We start from the raw sequence: 20469 nt of genomic DNA, 5'->3' as shown, positions 1-20469 counted from the left end.
CATCTCAACTCAAGGCAAGGAGGTTAAAGATTTTTCAATAAGCTTAAGGTTCCAGGAATGAGAAAGTTCTTTTTTTTTTAAGGTTCCAAGGTTATGCATTGGCTTTTAAGCTAAAAAATGTAGAATAGGTTGAAGAACAAGATGACCTTGATCATTTGTTTTATTTACATAATAAATGATTGATCGAAAAAGTTAACTTTGCATGCATTCATCGAAAATTCATTTCAATAATGTATTTACATAACATAGATATAGATCAGTTAGATTAATTCAACACGTATAAAGTGAAAATTACAGGAGAAGGATGAAAAAATTTATATAATTCATTCATGGTATAGTGTAGAAAATAGAATAAGGATGAAGTGTTCTTATATGAATTGTTTGAATGGAATGAAATTGAATGTTTCTATAATTGGAGAACATCTTTGTTTATAAAATGATTTATTACTTACACATGAATTTATCCCAACTTCAATTAATTAGTTGTAGATTTTTTATGATACACAACCATTGGACTTAAATGCATTAACTTATGTCCAAACAACATGAGCAAACTATTTTGATAATATATATATATATATATATATATATATATATATATATATAACACCTTAGGATAGTTTACAAGTTTTATATTTTTATAAAACTTTGTTTCTAACATTGGTATTCTGCTTTATATGTATTAAACTGTTTAGAGTTACAAAATGAGTTTGTTTTTGAAAATCCTGTGAATATGTACAAATTCAGTCATTATATTCCCTTTATAATGATTAGTACTATAGCTTTTATATTATTTATTTATACTTTTGAATCCTTTAAACTAATGAATATATAGATGGAAAAAATCTGTTTTTTTTTAAAGAGAGAAAAATATTATTAATTATTTTATTTTAATAATTTAGTTATTTAACTCTATTAAAATAAAATGTTCACAACTTAGATAAGTCAAATTTACTTGATTTATTTAGAACTTAACATTCCAGTAAAAAACTTTCATTTATGTTTCAACCATGATGACATGATAAATAATTATGCGGTTATAATTATTCGCTAAAAGAGATTTTGATATTAAAAGAGAATATTTATATTGGTTGAATAATATTAGATTTTTAAAATTAATTAATCTTTCAAATATCATCTTATTTTGGATTTCGTTCCTCAGGTATGTTCATTTTCATCTAAAAACTCGAGTTTTTAGTCCTAAAAAAGGAACAACTCGAGATGACTAACGATTTACCACGTCACTTGCCTTTTTCTGAAACGTGGATCCTTCCTTCATCTTCAAGCTGCTGAAGCTTCAATCCTCCCTTATTCATCTCCATCATCCTCCAACTCGCTTCATAATTACTTTTTTTTCTCATTCAATATTTCCTCCTAAATAAAATTCTAGAAAGAGAAAATACACCAAATCATGGAATCTCCCTCTCATAGAACTAAGATCATATTGCCACAATCTTACATCTGATCATCATTATAATTTAATCCGCGCAACAATAAGAAGAAATCAAGGGTGAAAAAATTTAGAAATTAAAAACCATCACGGCACGTTCAGGAGGCAGAGCGCGGTGCAGCGGAGATCGTCATCGGCAGCGGCATCGTCGAACGGTGGCGCGTTGAGATCAAAAGGCAGGGGAGGGCGGAACGACGAGGAGACGATGTAGAAAGGGTGTGAAAGAGGGAAATTTGTTTTGGCCTTGGGACCCCGGAGAGTCCGTGCGGCGGCGTCTTAGGCTTGAGCAGCTTCCTCGACAAAATCGAAGGTTCCTAACCAAACCCTGGCTTTCTTCAACGGGTCTCTGATCTCCGCCGCAAACCTCCCCCACGGTCTCTTTCTCACGCCTCGGTACCGAGGCTCCTTTAAAAGGGATTTGTTGGCCGCCGCAGCCGCCACCATGACCACCGACGCCGCCCTTCCTCTTCCCTTCGCATCTCTTCGGAGAAATTAATAAAAAAATAAGAAAAAAAATACAACTGGCTATTTTAGCATGAATTGAAGAAACCAGATTTAGGTTGTTATGAATTTCAATCACATTTCCCTCAAGAGACATCAAATTGCCCTTAGGGAACAGACTGTTTAATCTTTGAGTTCCAAAACAAGATTTAGGTCTATCCTCTGAAGTCTTAGTACCTCAAGAAAGGTTGGCACTATAATCTGATATTACAGACTGCAAGCTTCGACTATCTTCCAATTCCATAATCACCAATCTGCAACAACTGAAATGCAATAGATAGTAAATTAATACTTGGGTTTGCACTACTATATAAAATCAATCTAGTTATTATTAATTTTTCCCCCTTTTACAAAAGGTAAATAATAATGTAAAATACATTATTGCCGGAGTTCCAAACCCAGACATAAGGGAGGGTGTAGCTGACCTTGGAGGGGAAGCTATAGTACTAATCCATTGGAAGGGAAGCCATACAATGACATAATAAATCCATTATTCTAATATTATGTTAAAAATTAAACTAATAAAACTAGTTTGTAAAATTAGGTTGATATTCACTTATTATTTTAAATTAATTTTCTTTGTAATCGTTGTGTTATTTTATATGATCTTCCACGTAATGGTGAGTTTTAACTTTGTTAAGGATTTGGATAATCTTTGTCCTACACATGGGTTGGGGTTGAAAGTCCATTTTCGCTTTGGTTTCAAAGTACGGAAAACAAAAGCGTGAGATTTACGAAAACCTAAATGTAAGAAAAGTCGTGGAAGTTTCTGTAAGGACATATCATAATCTTTCCATGTATTCAAATTACGTAACAGAGTTCACGTTCATAGTTATTATCTTCTGCTATCCATAATTCGATATTATAACTTTTTTTCTTCCAGAGTTTTACAGATTAATTTTTGTTAAAAATCTTATTGGTTATTTTTAATGGAATCTGTAGTTTCAAATAATTTTTTATGGTTAAATAGTGTTTTCGTAGTTTTTCTTAATTGAGATTATCATATACCCTCATGCCAAATTACATATTTATTAAATATTAAATATAAAACATACTAAAACAACTTTATCAATATCATTTTTAACTGAATAGAATACTACTAAAACCTACAACCTACAACTTGTTGGTTCAGATTTTCAAATTATTAAATGAACGATATCAACGATGATATTGTTTAAATGAATATTTATAAGTTAAACTTAATTTTATATAAACTAGTACGTACAAGTTCTTCGTATAGTTTATCTAATATTTAGTTTTAATTAATATATAATTTAATATTAATTTATAAAAAATATTTTTTTTAGAGAAGCCTATCCTAACGAATTATTTTTATTTAATTTTTGCTTCAGTATCCAAACTCTTTGAGAGCTAATTACAGGACCTAACCTTTTTGGTCAAACTTGAGAAATTTTACATGAAACTTAAAAATGTAGATGAATTGCGTGCGACATCTTAACTAATTGTTTCGATTTTGAACTCTTAATATATAATTGCATTAAATATTCAAAGAAAATATTTCATATTCAAAATGGTTTTACAGTTGGGACAAAATTATTTATAATAAAAAAACTACATATAATATTGTGTACTCTACGAAATGAGTTAGTCGAATCTGATTGTGTTTATCTAAGATTGTAAAATGTTGGTTAACCTAACTAGTTGAATTAAATAAATAAGTTTCTAACAAACATTTTAGCTTAGCTTAATTTAGCTGTAGAGTGTTGTTATATGGTTATAAGAGCATCTTAATTATAGGTATCACTTTAAGACGTTTTTAGTTTATTTGGAGGGTTCCTTTTTATTGTATTCTTTTTAAGAGGATTGTTTAGTAAAGAGAAGAAACAATAATACATGAGATTTTATACTGGTTAGCTCCAACTAAGCCATGTCCAGTCTCCTTCACAGAGGGTTCCACTATAATATTCACACGATTACAAATGAGTATTAACACTACTCCTGGTACTTAGCTACCTCGTCGAGATTTCCTTTGAGTATTCGCACCACCTTGGTACTCAACACCTAGCCGAGATTTCCTTTGAATATTAGCACCATTCATAGTACTCAGCCCCCGTTGAGATCTTCTTGAGTATTCGAACCACTCCTGATACTAGATTACCGCGCCTAGATTCCTCAACTCAAAAGAGTTCAGTTTTAAGTGTTTTAATTCTCTTCAAAATTGCAATCAACGATATCTTACAAGCATTTTGGACTAAATCTCTCTACGAGAGAATTTGATTACAATACAATATAGTCTAAACACTCGCAAGTGTTTCTCTTTAAGATCTTATAACAGTAAGAGATTTGACGCTTAGGCTCGAGAGTATCTCTTTCTCTTTTCTCTTATCTTTTCTTTTCTTCAACTCAGATGTATTCTTTTCTTTGAGCTCTTCTCTTTTTCTCTTTAGGATGGATATGTCATTGTAGGATTTGCGCACTTTTGCTATCCTCTTTTCTATCCTTTTTGATTTTTTTCTTGAGAGATCTTCTATTTATAGGCTTTTTGAATATTTGTCTGTTTGACTATGTTTGTAGTTCGTAGCCTTGATGTAGGTGTGTAGCCTTTTGTACAAGGTCAGATGCTAAGTTGCTTTTGTAGAGGCAACAATGTTGCTTATACAGATGGGACAGACAAAAAGCATTGAAGAAATATTCAAAAATGTCTTCGAATCTCTTAATGTTTTTCTTAATCAACGTAAAACTTTTGAATAAAGTATTTGTCCTTTATCGATGTGCACAGATAAAGAGAAACAACACAATAGATAATAAGTATTATTTATACACTTGGATTTAAAACATTAGACATTTATCATATTGTTTAGCATAGTCTGTGTGCTATAGCATTTAGTGTAGTCTATTTATCAGATTGTTTAAAGTATTGTTTGCATTTAGGATATTGTCTGGACATAGATATCATTTAGTGTGTCATCCTAGATTGTCATATTGATAGACACTATTTTGTTACACGCTTTCGCTAAACTTCAAAATAAAAGGTTTCTAGACAATATTGTCTTAATAAGCTTGAGCCTCAAGGCTTGAGGAAACCTTCCAATGTGAGTTTTCTTCATGTGGTTCAAGCCCTAAATTTTAGCATTGCAACTTTGCTGAAGTTAGTTTGTTGTGAAATGCTTAGAATTTCTCTGTTTTTTTTCAAAATTCAACTTTCACTCTTGAATTTCATCAAAACCTGCAAAAACAAGTAAAATTGAGGTGATTAACATAAATATTTTATAGAATCAAAACAAGATAAATGTCAAATTAACATTAAAATCAACTCATATTGAGAATTTATCATAGATCAATCTCAAAACTCATGAAGCTCATATTACTTACATCTAAGAAAAAAAATACTAGTATGATTCTTGTTAATGCTCAATTAACTCGAGCTAATTTTCATTATTGGAGTAGAAGTATGAAGCATGTTTTGCTCTCTAAAAACAAACTCAAATTCATAGATGAAAGTGTTGATTCTCCTTAATTTTATTTCTCCAAGAAAACCATAAACTTCATCCACCTTTTCTAAGTTTAGCACATGACTTTGTTTTCCCACCTAAATCGCCTCCAAAATTCATGAAACCTTATTATAAATCTTCCTATAGGTTTGCAACAAAAACCCACAAAGAAGCCAAGAAATATAACCAATAATTAGCACCTTAAAAGTTTTTTTGTTAAAGGATGAAGGATTGTCAAGGAAAGTTCAATCAAAACCTCAAAAATGTAACATAACAAACAAGACACAAATCTTTAAAAAATGTGAATCTTGGTTTATTTCTAGGTTGTCCATTCTTCTTACAAAAAAACTCTCTCTTGTCCATAATATTATTCTTTGTAATAAAAAACTTTGCATCACAAACACGAAGAATATTTCAATTATTATCTCGCAGTTGTGTTTACAAATGGTCATACTAAGATGAGAAAAGCTTCCACTTTTAATGTGTTTCTCCTAAATTGTTTATTATCCCATACAATTGAACACTCATTAATTTAAAGAAAAGAGTAAGCATCCTTTTAGGCCTTTCCTATGACACATGGATCAAGAAGTTGCACTACCATCAACCTAAAGTCATTGATGAAAGTCTAGTTATATATGATGCTACAACGATGTTAATTGATGTGTGAAAGTCACAAACTCATTTTATCACCATGATTGAATATATTATATTTAAGACATCTAAATTATTACGCTTCTAAACTCACCTAGAAAAAGCTTTTTCACAAACCATAAAATCATTACATCCATTGAAGCAATAGTTTATTTTAGTAGGTTTATCCAACGTGAACCATTATAAAAAGTGAAATGGTTATTGATGTTCTGAGTGTTCTTAGGCGAACAACTATCAGAGGGAGTGTATCCCGTAGAACGCTCGGTTTTCTGTTGGCCGTCTACTGTGACCTGCATAAGATATACAATATATAAAAATATAGAGTGTTTTAAACCTGGCGGTCGAACGTCAATAGGATCGCATGGTAGAGCGGTCGTTTCGATAAGTGGTCGAGCCGTAGAGGTCGAGTTGTCGAACATCAGGGAAGCTGAGTGTTGGACGCTTTAGGCCGAGCGTTCGTGAAAATGAATGCTGGAATGCTTGAGACGCAAATCGCCGAACGACTGAGGCGAAAGGGTGGAGGCCAGGCGGCCGACCATAATTGAGACCTACAGTTGAACAACTGAGGCAAGCGGACGAACGACCCAAGGCTTGAGTGCTGGTGTAGATGTATGGTTGAACAGTAGAGGCCGAATGTGAGGCCGAGTGGTTGAAAACCAAAGGGATGCCGAACGGCCGATTGTTTGAACGCTCGTCTACATTGATTGTCGAGCGATCGAATCCAAAGGGCAAGGCCGAACGGTTGACTGTTTGACATCGATGTTGAGCGAAGCGATGAACGCTCTAAGCCGACCGTCCGTGAGATCTAATGGGCGAACGATTGGCCCCAAGAGAACGAACGTCGTTGGCGTCGAGTGGCCGAATCCAAATGGAGTGTCGAGCGGTTGAACGTGAGGACGGTTTGGACGCTCGACACGTAGGTTGAACGCGTGGACGGTTTGAACGCTCATGGACATGGTTTGTCGAGCGGTTTTTGAACGCTCGTTGATATGGATTTTCGAGCGGTGTTCGAACGTCAGTGGCGCTCGAACGCTGACATGCTCGTGTTGAAGTATGGTCGAGCGGTAGAGACCAAGACGCCGAACGTCATTGAGGACCAATGTGCGAGCATCAGATGTAGTCGAATGAGCGAACGCTTGCGGATCCGAGTGGACGAACGTTACTGAGGCGGGTGGCCGAATGGTCGAGGCCAAGGATGGTCGAACGTTGGGGACCCAGTGGACGAACGTTATGGAGACGGGTGGCCGAACATGAGTGAGGCGGAATGGTTGATCGCCAGGGATGAACGTTGAGGCCACTCGGTCTTGTCGTCGACCAAGGTGGACGACCTTGTTGGTGGCTCATTCTTGACGGTCGACAAGGAAATGGTCGATCGGTAATGAAGAAGGTTTTGTCGATCGGTCACGGGCGACACTTGGTCTTGTCGGTCGACCAAGGTGGATTGCCAGGGAGGCCGAATTGTTGAACATCAGTGTGGTTGAACGGCCGAACGCTGGAACGTTCGTGACCATGGATGGTCGAGCGTCATTGAAGCTGAAAGGCAGAACGTTTGGCGAGGCTGATTGCTGGACGCTTGAAGTCGCACGTCCGTTAGGTGAAATGGCCGATCATGTGGAGGCAGAACCGAACGAGGCGTGGATGGCGCGAGTCTTGCGGAAGACGTGGAGAATGGGTCTGACAATGCGGCAGACCTGGAGGCGCCGAAAGGGCTTGTCATTGATTTGGGAATTTTAGGGTTTTCGGTTTGCGGATTGTGCGATCCTGGTCAGAGTTTTTCTCGTTGGGGATTTTGGGGTCCTTCCGTTCTCATTCTCGATTCTGTTTTTAGGGGTTTCGATTCTGGTGTGAAGAGTTCGCAACTTTGAATGCCTGAAGATGGCGAGGGATTTGAAAAAGCGGCGGCGCCATTGAGCTTTGGGTTTAGGGTTCCTGTTGTTCTCCGATTTTGGAGATTGGGGTTTGTGGAAATTGGGAAATTAGGGATTTCTGGTGTACCTCTATATCCTTAAGTTCTAAGGAGACAGGAACTGAAGTCTGGTGGATGAACCATGACCCTGTGATCAGAGCGTGAGTGACGGTAGTGGTGGTCTTCTTTGCGGACTAGGCTCATCACCAACTGTAGAGGATCGTTCCCGTTCTTATGAATTGGGGTTGGTTTTGATTGCGCGTTTTGAGCTCTGATGAATGGCGTCAATGAAGATGCTGGTGTGGGCTGTTCTTGTTTGAGACGCATCGTGGATAGGAGTTCGGTGGTCTCCACCACTGTCGTAGGATCAGCGTGACCGTGTTTGGGAGGCGATGGGGATGAATTAATGATTCCCCTGTGGCAGCGGTGTCCGGCGGCGCGACGGAGGCTGATGGATGGACCTGATTTGGAGGCGTGCTCTGCAAAGAGGCACAATTTCGCAAAGGTGTTTACAGTGGCATTAATGGCTCGCGGAGGAAATTCCTGGTGGTGATGCGGCTTCATCTTGATGGGGTAGCTTTATCCGAAAAAATGATTCGAGGCCGAGGCTCCTCTTGTGGCTTCTTTGGGATTGCACTCGGCCCCACGGTGGGGCCAAAATGTTTCGGTGTACATGTTGTCAGGTGTGTCTTTGTTGCTCCTAGTTGTCTGGGACACTGTTTGGGACGCCTGCTCTTCTCCAATTGTTGTTGTTCATACTCGCCAAAGGAGGGGGAGGTACCTGCAAAGATACTCCGACGCTCAAGTCAGATGTGAGTTATGGAGTCTCAGCTCTCAAGAGAATGATTATGATACTGCTCTGAAATATTATTCAGGGACTCTAGAGCATAAAGAGAACGTACCTGGATTTTGACCCTGTTATTGTATTTATAAGCCAAAATAAAAATAACCACCTTACCTAAAAATGTGGTTAAGTAATCAACCGTCTAAAATATCTAAGATATTTTATATAATAAATATCTAAAATATCTTACTACATAAGAGTTATGATCTTACCTAAACACATAGTATTTCGCTTAACTATTTTAGAAGTTCATCCATATATTAAATTATTGTGTTACATTACCATCATGAAAAGTTCAAAATGATTAATGTTAACTACAAGAATTGTGAATTTAGAAAAACAATTCTTCCAACACATGTTATCTTTTTCTTAAGTGTTTCACAATATCAATGAAATACTAGAATAAAAATATCATAAAAAAGTCATAAAAATCAATTACTAAAATCCAGTTAGAGTTATAAACAAAAAAATCATTCACAATTTAGTAGAAATCAAAACTTAAACTAATGATGACCAGGTATAAAAAAATTCTTCACTCCAACATGTAATATTGAAAAAATTATAAGCCAACATTCAATTATTTTTCCCAATTAAAAAGAAAACTCATTTCAATATGTACTTTCCCTTTCCATGTGTATTTGTTTCATTTTTGTTATATTGCTATTCTTTAAATTCCATTTATTTTCTTTACACATAACATTAACTTTGAAAAAAAAAATAATTTTCGATGTATTATATCAAAATTTAACCTTAAATTTCTCTACATCTTAATGTTTCGTCATATAGGTTTAATAGAACTATTTGTAATTAATAACATAAAAAATTTTAACTATTACTTTAATTTTGTATGAATTTTATATTTCCTAATTGGAATTTTAAAACATTAAATAAATTGAGACCAGGTTCAGACATGGAAACGTTTTTTTTATTTTTTAAATTAGGTTTATTCGGGAAAGAAGCGTAATAAAACTATCGATAAAGACAGTTCAGAAAAAAAAATTGACGTGTGAAGTAACCATAAGGCAGGAAAGGATTATCCAAGTTTATATTTATTTAACACATTATAAAAATAATATAATTAAAAGAGTGAAATTTTATATTTTAAAAAATAAAAAAGGTAAAAAAAAGTACATTCTCATTAAAAGAATATTAGTTTCTGAAAGTATAATTTCTGTTTTAAGAAAAGCTTACGTTAGGAATGACCAATACGAACTTTCTATATATGCGGCTAAAGAGACAGCCGCAATGGACGGCATCAAGACTTAGCCAAAAACATGGTTACCATCCAAAGTTCCGATGTTGTGGTGCCCTCCGAGATTACGCCAACTTCAATCTCCTCACTCTCCCTCTGCGACCAAATCAAGCTTCCCAACCACGGATCTCAGCTCTATATCTACTCCAACACACGCATCACCGATGATTCATCCTTCGCTTCTGCGATTCACACTCTCTCAACCTCTCTCAGCAAAACCCTCACTGTCTTCCACCCTTTAGCCGGTCGCTTGAGCCGGATCCACGGTGGCCGCCTCCAGCTTCTCTGCAACGCCAAAGGGGTGCTTCTCGTGGTAGCCACGTGCAACACTGAACTCAGTTTTGAAGATCTGTGTGAGTTCGCTCCCACCTACGCTGTCCCCAAGATCAACTACGATGTCCCGATTGAGGATGTTCCCTTGCTAGTGGCGCAGGTCACCAGGTTCCCGTGTGGTTTCATCACACTTGGAATTGCCATGTTTCGCGCTTTCCTTGACGGAACTTCACTTTCGAACTTCACTAGCTCCTGGGCCAAACTCGCCAGAGGGGAGAGTTTAGATTCCGGTTTGACTCCTTTGTTTGATCGATCGAAACTAGATTCGTTCAAACTGAATAAACCGCCGCGGTTTGAACATCCCGAGTTTCTGCCACCGCCCCTTTGGACAAAACGCGATGAGGTGATGCAACATGAACTGGGTACGGCCTTGATGGTACTCACAAAAGGGCAAGTTCAGAAACTGAAGAATAAAGCGAATGACTTTGGAAGTGGGCATGGTAAGGTTCCCGTACGAGGTTTTACCAGCTTTGAGGTCATAAGCGGTCACTTGTGGAGGTGCATGTGCAGGGTTCGTTATTTAGGTGATGCGTCTCAACCGACGAGGTTGAACACTTTGGTTAACTGTAGAAACCGTTTGAGGCCATCTCTTCCCACTGCATATTTTGGCAATGCAACATTTCCTACTGTGACAGAAACTTGTTCCTTTGATGACATTATGCAGAAACCTCTTGGCTATGCTGTGAGGAAAGTGAGCGAATCGATTGAGAGAATGCGTGATGAGTACGTTAGGTCTGCTCTTGATTATATAGAACGTGTGGAGGACATGGATTTGTTCAGGGACACGTTTTACAACTCTGCTGGGAAAGGTAGAGAAGACCCTAATGTGAATGTGGTTGGTTGGGCCAATTTTTCGTATTTTAAGACGGATTTTGGGTGGGGGAAACCTGTTATTTTGCTTCCCGGGAACATTAATTCTAATGCCAAGGCTTTCCTTTTGGACACTGCAAGTGGTGATGGCTTCGTTGTAGCTGTTTGTTTGCGGAGATCGTATGTAGATGCGTTGAAGAAGTTGTTCTTTGAGGATATAGAGAAGCATGCTTCTAAATTGTGATAGATGACATGTAGTTTTAAAAAGATTGTATGTGTTCTTTTATAAAAGGGCACAATAGAACTTGGTTGAACTTTCTTTGCAGAAATCTGTGATAAAAATTTACATCTTAACAGAAAATTAGACGAGGCTTCTTTGTATGATTCTGTATTCTGATTATCTAAGTGGTTTCCAGAATTGATTTCTGCGTGGAAGTTCAGGATCAAACCGTGGGTTGCGTGTCGTGTCGTGTCTTGTTTCAAACTGCATCATAGCATGTTCATTTTCTCTTTTAAGTTAGATTGATTTTATAGAATGTTGGTTTATGAGCTAATAATAGTATTAGAACTGTTGATATGATTAATTAATACATAAACAGGAGTTGATGTTTTGAATGGTAGAATGGTGTTGGTATTCAAGCATGGAAGGCAGATAAGGCTTGGAAGAGAATGTGTGTGAAGTTTTTGAAGGGTCGATTGTGACATAGGTGGAACTGAAAGCAGAGGTTTCAATAGCACAATCAAGAAATAGTGGCATTATATGTAAGAGGGTCCCTATAGATTAGAGGTTAAGTAGTTGTTGGCACCACTAATGTGAACTGGGTGGGGGCAATGCTTTGTATTTTAATTGCACTCTGTATTAGCTCTATTATCACTCAAGTGTTACATTATAGCAATAAAATCACAACTTTAATTTCTCCCTTCCTTTGAATTGTGATTTTCTAAAAGTATATGTTTCACTATTACTCTGTATTTTTATACTTTTTTGTTATTTATGAAAAGCAGATTTAATAAATTATGAGGTTATACAACAGTACTTCATTATATTTCAATACAATGAAAATAGTGGTGTTTTTAGGTGTTTCTCGTATTTAAATTCTTTTAAAAGTAAGCAACTTATGACAGTTTTAACTGTTATTAATTATACAGTACATAAATATTAGGTGTTATGGTAATTTGCACAAATATATCAGAGTGTTGTTTCCTGCATTATTTGACTTTTCTCCTGTGCATCTTCAACTTTTTTTTTTTTAATTTTTCCGGACAAACAACCTTTAACTTTTTTCAAAAATTTTTAAAATGGCAAACATAACTTTTCGTTTAAATAAGTTTTACCAAAGTAATTTTTCTTTAACTTTTTTTTTTCTCCTTTTGTGACTTTAAGGTTGTGTTCGTTAAGATAATAGATTTGGGAGTTGTTAGCAAAAATCAAAGATGAAGTTTTGATGATGAACATATTTACACAAGTCAAGATCCATAAAGACAAATTGAAGATCTCTGTATTTTATAAAGCTTTTATAATAATCAAAGTTGATGTAATAGTGCTCAAATATGTATTAGGGTTGATTCTTGTAATTTATATTTGATTTATTTAGTTAATCGATTATTCCTGAGAATAATCAATTAACACTAGCCGTTGGGGGTTTCATATTTGAAAAACTAGCCGTTGGGGGTTTCAGATTTGAAAAACTAGCCGTTGTACTCATTATTAATCGATTAATATTTATGTTAATCGATTAAATGCGTTAGATGGCCCGTTTTCGAAGAATGGAAGGGTATTAGGCTGAGTCTATAAAATGGCTCACTCTTTATCTCAAAAATAACTCTTCCCTTGTGCAAAAGATCTCTGAACTCTTTGAGAACTCTGTGAGATTGTTGAAGCTAAGGAAACTCTTGTCTGCAAAGTCCTGAAGTGCTACTGCGGTGACAGAGGAATAGCTTGTTCATCCTTGGTGTGTCTGAGGAAGTGCCTGGAAGAGAATCATCCTTCGTGAAGCATTCGAAGGAGGTGGTCATCCTTTGTGAAGATTCAAAGGAAGTGTAAGTTCGTCTCTTGTGGTTTCAAGAGAGGTGGTATTTCTAAACTCTTACAAATTGTTTTTCTTTGTGACTAATATTTGTAAGTGTTTTGTGTTAGTGAAAAAGGTTTATCTTGTTTGAGATAAGCGACTGGACGTAGGATCCTAGTGATCTGAACCAGGATAAAATCACCTGTGTAATTTTTCTCTTTCCCTTACTCTGTCATTTATATTTAATCATCCGCCCAGTAAGAAAAATTAAGAGAAAAATAATAAAAGGCACAATAAAAGTATATAACCAATTCACCCCCCCCCCCCTCTTGGTTTGTTCCACGCTAATAATTCCGTTGCAGTGATTCTAACAAGAGTGAGAGAGTGAATGAATTTGAGAAAAATTGATAGTAGATTTATTATTGTTATTTTTAAGAGATTGGAAGGTGAGTGAGAATAAATTTGAAAGAAAAGTTTATGAAAATTAGTATAGGAATGAAGTGATGTGACAGATAAATAAAAAAATGATTTAATTAGTAGAAATTGTATATTATCAAAACACTCTTAGTAGTAAAAGTAATATAAAATGATAATTGTTAATATTATATATATAATTATAAAAATTATTATACGGAGAGAAAAAATAAAATTTAATTTCTAACATGAAAAAATTGTTTATTATTATTATTATTCAAATACATGTAGTTGGAACTAAATATATTTCGTGTGTAACCGAATATGAAGGAAAGAAAATCAAATAAAGGGTTATGTATTAGAATACACTTTTTTGGAACCTTATACAAATTGTTGTAACAGAATACAACACTTGAATCCATGCATTGTGTGCTTTGAACAAGTCTTGGAATTGAATAAGGATTTGGTGGAATTGGTTCCAACTCCAGGTTCACTCCTCTGCAACCTCCATGAACACCACCTTCATCTTCAATTTCTTCAATGGATATGACTTCTCCTTCAACATACTTAATATAACCTAATATCTTCTCACGTAAATATGGTAATGATGAAGGGTTATTTTAGAATTTCATCCTCAATCCACGCAGATCTGAACAACTTCAAAGGATTGCAAAACCTCACTCATCCCTTAAATCCGCTATGTCACTCACTCAACAATCAGTCTAAACGAAGACCTACAATCCTCACACATCCATCTTCACATATCCACATAAGCAGTTCTATCCCCTTAAATGAATACAACATAAAGGTGGGTTGTCCTAGTCGTTGTAACTCTTTTTCAACCTAAATAACGCCTCTTCCCTCCACTTTCTCTTGTTTTTTTTTCACTCCTCCGTTGTTTCTTTGCTAGTTTCGTCTTTGTTCATACATGACCAAATGTTTTTGGTCAATCCAGTCATCCGAGAATTGTAATAAATTGTAATAATTGTTTGTATTTGTTTGAAATTTCATTTAGTTTGAGTTGTTTGGTTTGATTTGCATTATAGTACCTATAATAAATCAATAGTATATATGTTTGAAATGCGCTAGTTCTTTTTCCCCTCAAGCCTTAATTGGTTTTGAAAACAAGTTAAAGTCTCGTTGAATTTCGAAAATCAATTAAAAATTGAATTTTGAAAATCGATTAAAGCGTCATCGAATTTTGAAAACGGGTTAAGATTTCGGTGATTTTTGGAAACTAACGAGTTCTTAACCATGTTTCAAAAACTAACAAGGCCTTAATCGATTTTCGAAAATTGAAGAGGTCTTAACTGATTTTTGAAATCGACGAGACCATAGTCGATTTTCAAAATTGAAGAGGTCTTAACTGATTTTTGAAATCGACGAGACCATAGTCGATTTTCAAAATCTGATAAAGTTTTAGTCAATTTTTGAAACTCGATAAGACCTTAGTCGATTTTAAAATCCAGTGAGGCATCATTTGGTTTTCAAAGCCCGATAAAATCTTAACTAATTATCGATAACTAGTTATGGTTTCACCAGTTTTTGAAAACCGATTAAAGAATAAACAATTTTTTATTCCTTAACATTAATATTTAATTTTTTTAATACGGTTAATTTCTTAACCGTTTTTAAAACCCGATTAGAAAATCAACTCAACCATTTTCGAAAACTAAATACTTGTAATATAATAGGAGTTTTCAAAACTTATTTCACGAGTATACTACGAACCACTACCACACACGAACACTAACTCACCACCACAAACACATGCACCAATAAAGACCACCATCCACGACCACCCAAAGAAGAGAGAACATGACCACAAAGCTCGTAAAGCTCTTGAAAGAAGAAACTATGAAGCTCGTGAACGAAACAAGACGCTATGAGAGTGAAGGAGAAGCAAGTGAAAAAAGGATGCAGTTAAATACATATAGAAAAAATTCATTAAATTAGTTTGATAAAAATTAAATATGGAAAACGTTTGTTTTTTCTTTATTAAAAAGAGCAATTTTTGGAGGTGCGGGAAGAAGAAGAGATGGAGGTGCATGTTGAAGTTCTCCCATGTGTGTCTATATTATATATATATATATATATATGGGTTAAATATGTTTTTAGTCCCTAAACTATTGACCGTTTCTGGTTTTCGTCCCTCTTCCAAAGTAAGGTACAATTTAGTCCTCAATCTTTAAAAAACGTTCGTTTTAGTCGAAAAAATGAACGTTTTGAGGATTAAAACGAGGACTAAAAACAAAATTTTGAGGACTAAAACGAACGTTTTTCTAAAGAATGAGGACCAAATTGTACCTTACTTTGGAAGAGGGACGAAAACCAGAAACGACCAATAGTTTAGGGACTAAAAACATATTTAACCCTATATATATATATATATATATATATATATATATATATATATATATATATATATATATATATATATATATATATATATATATTTTGTGCCGACAGAATTAGGACATTAAATAATTACTGTATTTAACATGATTTTTTTAATGTTTGTTATCCAAAAGAGGACAATTCGTGTTTGACTTGGTTTCATAATTGATTTGTTGCATTTAAAAGCAAAATTTATGGAGTACAACAAACGTGCAATTTACTTCAAATACCGACTAACTTGAACCACTAAAAAGAAGTTTGGCTGTACATGTAAACTTTAATAAATCTATTAGATTTATGAATAAATTAGGAAAAAGTTACACATACTTCCGATTAGGTTAGATACATTACAATCACATTTTTTTATACCTTTTCGTGTTATTTTTTTATTGAACTTTAATAAATGAATGACCACAGTCTCTACTATTTTAAAAAATATTTACTTCTTCTATGTTTTTTAAAATATAAAATTCACCTCCCTATATTTTTAACATGGTGTAATTTCTTATTGTTTTATTTAGCAATAACATTAACTACAATTTAATTAAAAATTATGGAAACTAAAGATTAAAATTTTAAAATATAAAAATTGTAGCTTTTTTGTTATAAGTAAAATTGAATGATTTAACTATAGAAAAATTGCGTTATTATCTCCTGAGATGTTTTTAAACATTCATACATATTATTTTAAGTTTTGAAAAACACTTTTGTATCTTTTTATGTTATTAATAAAATAATGGTCATATTTTTTATTCTATTTTTATTTTTATTTTACCTTTACAATATAACTATATTTTTATTGAAATCATTTATTGTTTTTTTATCAAAAAATAATAATAAATAATTATAGTAAAACACTTATAAAGTGTTCTAACCCTTTACAAAAATTAATTATAGTTATTTATATAAGAGATTCAAAACATCTAAAAACATGAGTCATTGTAAAAAAAATTCCAAAGGATGAGCAATACATATACACCTGCATATAAATGAGTTGGGAGTTCTACTTTATGCAAAACTGGAGCAAGAGATGAGTAATACATAAAAAGAAAGAAATACAAATCTTACAATTTTTGTTTAAAAGTGGCGTCATACTCCATTATATTGATGTGAACATGAGAAAGAGTTTAAAGATGGTTGGATCAATCCACTACATGCTTCCCAACATAAGAAGAATGAGAGAATCGAAGAAGAAGAGATGGTGATGTTTATCAAGGTTCTTGTGGAATCTTGGAAAGATTCTTGAAGAGTGGAATGATGTAAGTGGAATCTTAGAAAGATTCTTGAATAGTGGAACGATGTAAATTTGTGAGAGCTTTGATTTTGATGGATATGGTGTATAGGTTTGGTTGGATGTTTTGGGTTTTGTAAGGGTTGTGCTAGATAATACAAGCTAACTCTGAATTATGGAAGGAATTTAGTAGTGTTAAAGGTGCTTGTTGAGAGATTATGATATTCTTAATTCTTGGATGGAAGATTGGGTAGTCGAATGGTGTCTTTGGCTTTAAGATGGCAATGTCATGTGTTGTTATTCAAAGACTTGTAAAGAACAACAATTTGCTATAAAAGAATATGAGGCTAAGCTAAATAGAATGACATCTTTAACCTTTCTTCAGTTATTTGAAAACTTGTTTCAAATAGAAATTTGAATGTAGGAATCAATCTTGATAAAAATTTGAAATCAATAAGATAAAAAATTATAAAGAAAGAAAAATATCACATAAAAATATATGCTAATTCATATTACTATTGATTTTACATCTAGCATCAATTATTCAATTGAATAACTGGAATCCAATACTTGTATATGTTTATACAAACACTCACTACAACCAAAATATGCACAAGATAGTAAATAACACAATATTATTTCTTAAATAGCACTAAGAGGATATGACATACCTTAGATCAAAAGTGTAAACCAACTAAATCAACTCTTGAAAACTCAACACACTTTAGCAACTCAAAAAGGAAAAATGTTATTAGAAAATAATCACACCATAAGCAACACAAGATTATTTTAGTAGCACAACACAACCTTTGAAAATTCCTTTACAACATTGAAAGTATCAAGTACAGAGGTAGCACGTATTGCTGGTCTAAGATTGGTCCGTGTAGCACCCCCTTCAGAATCCCACGTGTAATTAATTAACCTAAGAAAAAGTGACTTTTAATACCATCACAAAATAGTGAAAATTAAAAAATTTATTTCATTGTCGTGAAAATAATTAAAGTCATGCCAAAAAAACAAATAATCCAATTACAACTTATAATGTTCAAAAATTCTCAAACTAAACTATATTATTGTTTCAAATATATTTCAAAAATTTCTCATAAGATTTCCTTACTAATTTCCTCGCTCTAAACAACACCAACATCATATAAAAGATTATTTGCTCCCGTATACTGACACGAGTTTGACGATCATCGTACAAACACAAACAGGCAACACACCCATGGCCAAACATAACATAACCACACAACTCGACAATGAAATAGAATAACACGATCAACAACATCTACAGTTCAGAAATCATCACAAACAGCTCAGTCAAACATACTCACAACACGACAATCATAAAAAACAGCTCAATCAAACACACACACAACATGACATCATACAAAACAACGAGACAAAAAACCTAAACAACATAACATCATACAAAATAGCACGACAACATAGCAAACAACATGGCATCATGATAAACAACATGACAACAAACCCAAATAACAAGGCTCATATAAAATAGAATGGTAACATACCCAAACAATATGGCCTCAAATAAAATAGCACAATAATAGATAGAACACCACAAATTCATATAAAACATCATGAAAACATGTATCACCACTACAACTTCATATAAAAACAACACGACAATATACATCAAGACCACGATGTCATATAATGACAACATAGCAACAGTCCAGAAACATAAAAATAACATGGAAACATTCCGGAAACATATAAAACAACATGGCAAGAAAGGAAAACAAGAAAACAAAAATCAAGAATTTAAGCTCCCCCTATCATGGTTTCCCACTAAGCCTTTTCCAGGAATAGATAATGACTTTCTACCACACCCTCGGGCTCGCATAGACCTTCACTCGATTAAACTCTCACTCTCACTCTCATGGCACTCAAAATTCTTAGCGTATGTGTGTGTGTGTGTGTCTTGTTGTATATATAAGCCTTCAGATTGGTGGTCAAGGTTGGTTGTCTTGTTGTAGTTTTCAATGTTGATGAGGATTTCCTTGGAGATGCGGGCACGAGAAACTTTTGTTATGAAAAGATGAAAGTTCTTGATGTGGTTAGTCCTGTCTCAAAAATTGTTGGCATGTACCCGGGAAGCGTAGCTCTCTTCCCGCTTAACCCGCCTGCTGGGAAGTTCTGTGGAATCTTGGGACTAAGCTTATTTCGATCTCGGTGCGAGCTGCGATGTCTATGCCTATCGTGCTTTGAGTAGCGAGAGCATATTCAAGTTTCCTCTATTTTGCATCAGGTTGACATGCTTCAATCTCTTTGAGTCACACATCGAAGGTATCGATCGCGACTTCCACATGAACCTCGTTGTGTTGACGAGTTGCTCTTTGCCCGAGAATTGCATGAGCCTTCTTCTTGGGAGTTAAGTCAAGGTCAAGGACGTGATTTGTCTTTCTCTAGGCTTGTCAACTTCTGTTAAAGCTCTTGGAGGTCTGCTTGATGTTTGGCGCATAGGGCTTGAAGCTCGACAATGTAGCACCTGCACTATCCTTCGTAATGCTAGATTATTTGATATTGAAGGGTTGCCACTGAGTTCAATTCCATCTTGTGAGAAAATTGGGCTTGACTTCAAGTAGTGACCATGGAAGAATGAGGTCGGGGAAAAGTTTAGTGAGACCTTAGGACACCAAATGTTCTTATCGAGGTCTTAAACGTGGTCCTTTGGTCAAATGGTGTGATTTAAATAGTTTCCTGACGTATACTTCTAAAGGTTGAATCACGAGGAGAGATCAATTACAAAAGATTTTAGAGGATCAAGTTAATAAGAGACTTTGGATCTATATGATTAAATACAAGAAAGTGTGTATGAGATTTGAGTGAGTCTTCATTTAGGATACAAGTTGTATTTATAGAATTAACATGAGTTGTGAACCTATATTGTAATATCACAAAACCAATATTTAGCTCAGATAAATAAAAATAACAAAGTGATATTTTATCATAAATAATAATCATAATATTAAATGAGTAACATCGCGTTAATATGTGAATATTCTCTCAATAAAATATGTTAAATTATTTTAGGATAAAGAAGGCTTAAACTTATTGAATTAGAATCTTTAGTGTATTTATTGGGTTATATAGTTACAAAACAATAAATATATATAGATAGAGAGAGGGGAGAGAGAGAGGGAGAGAGAGAGGAGATAGAGAGAAAGAGGGTTGAGAGAGGAGAGAGAGAAAGAG

The 20469-nt window shown here is 34.4% G+C and overlaps 1 protein-coding gene and 1 pseudogene across 2 annotated transcripts; one reads left to right on the top strand and one right to left on the bottom strand.

Moving 5' to 3' along the window:
* Positions 1-1409: 1409 nt before the first annotated feature.
* LOC124834858 (ethylene-responsive transcription factor 3-like) lies at positions 1410-2489 on the bottom strand (annotated as a pseudogene). The gene is made up of 3 exons (XR_015786858.1): positions 2377-2489; positions 2129-2214; positions 1410-1931 (listed from the first exon to the last, which is right to left on the bottom strand). The product of XR_015786858.1 is annotated as an ethylene-responsive transcription factor 3-like (transcript).
* A 7522-nt stretch (positions 2490-10011) lies between these two features.
* LOC124834861 (spermidine hydroxycinnamoyl transferase-like) lies at positions 10012-12123 on the top strand. Its single transcript, XM_047309668.2, has one exon. The coding sequence runs from the start codon at positions 10079-10081 to the stop codon at positions 11441-11443; it is 1365 nt and encodes a 454-aa protein (XP_047165624.1). The 5' UTR covers positions 10012-10078; the 3' UTR covers positions 11444-12123.
* The last annotated feature ends 8346 nt before the right edge of the window (positions 12124-20469 follow it).

This window comes from Vigna umbellata, chromosome 5 (genome assembly GCF_029865625.1).
Source record: "Vigna umbellata cultivar VRB3 chromosome 5, Vumbellata_1.0, whole genome shotgun sequence".
NCBI classification, from domain to species: Eukaryota; Viridiplantae; Streptophyta; class Magnoliopsida; order Fabales; family Fabaceae; genus Vigna; species Vigna umbellata.
The sequence above is the reverse complement of the archived record's forward strand: the minus strand, read 5'-3'. Positions and strand labels throughout refer to the sequence as shown.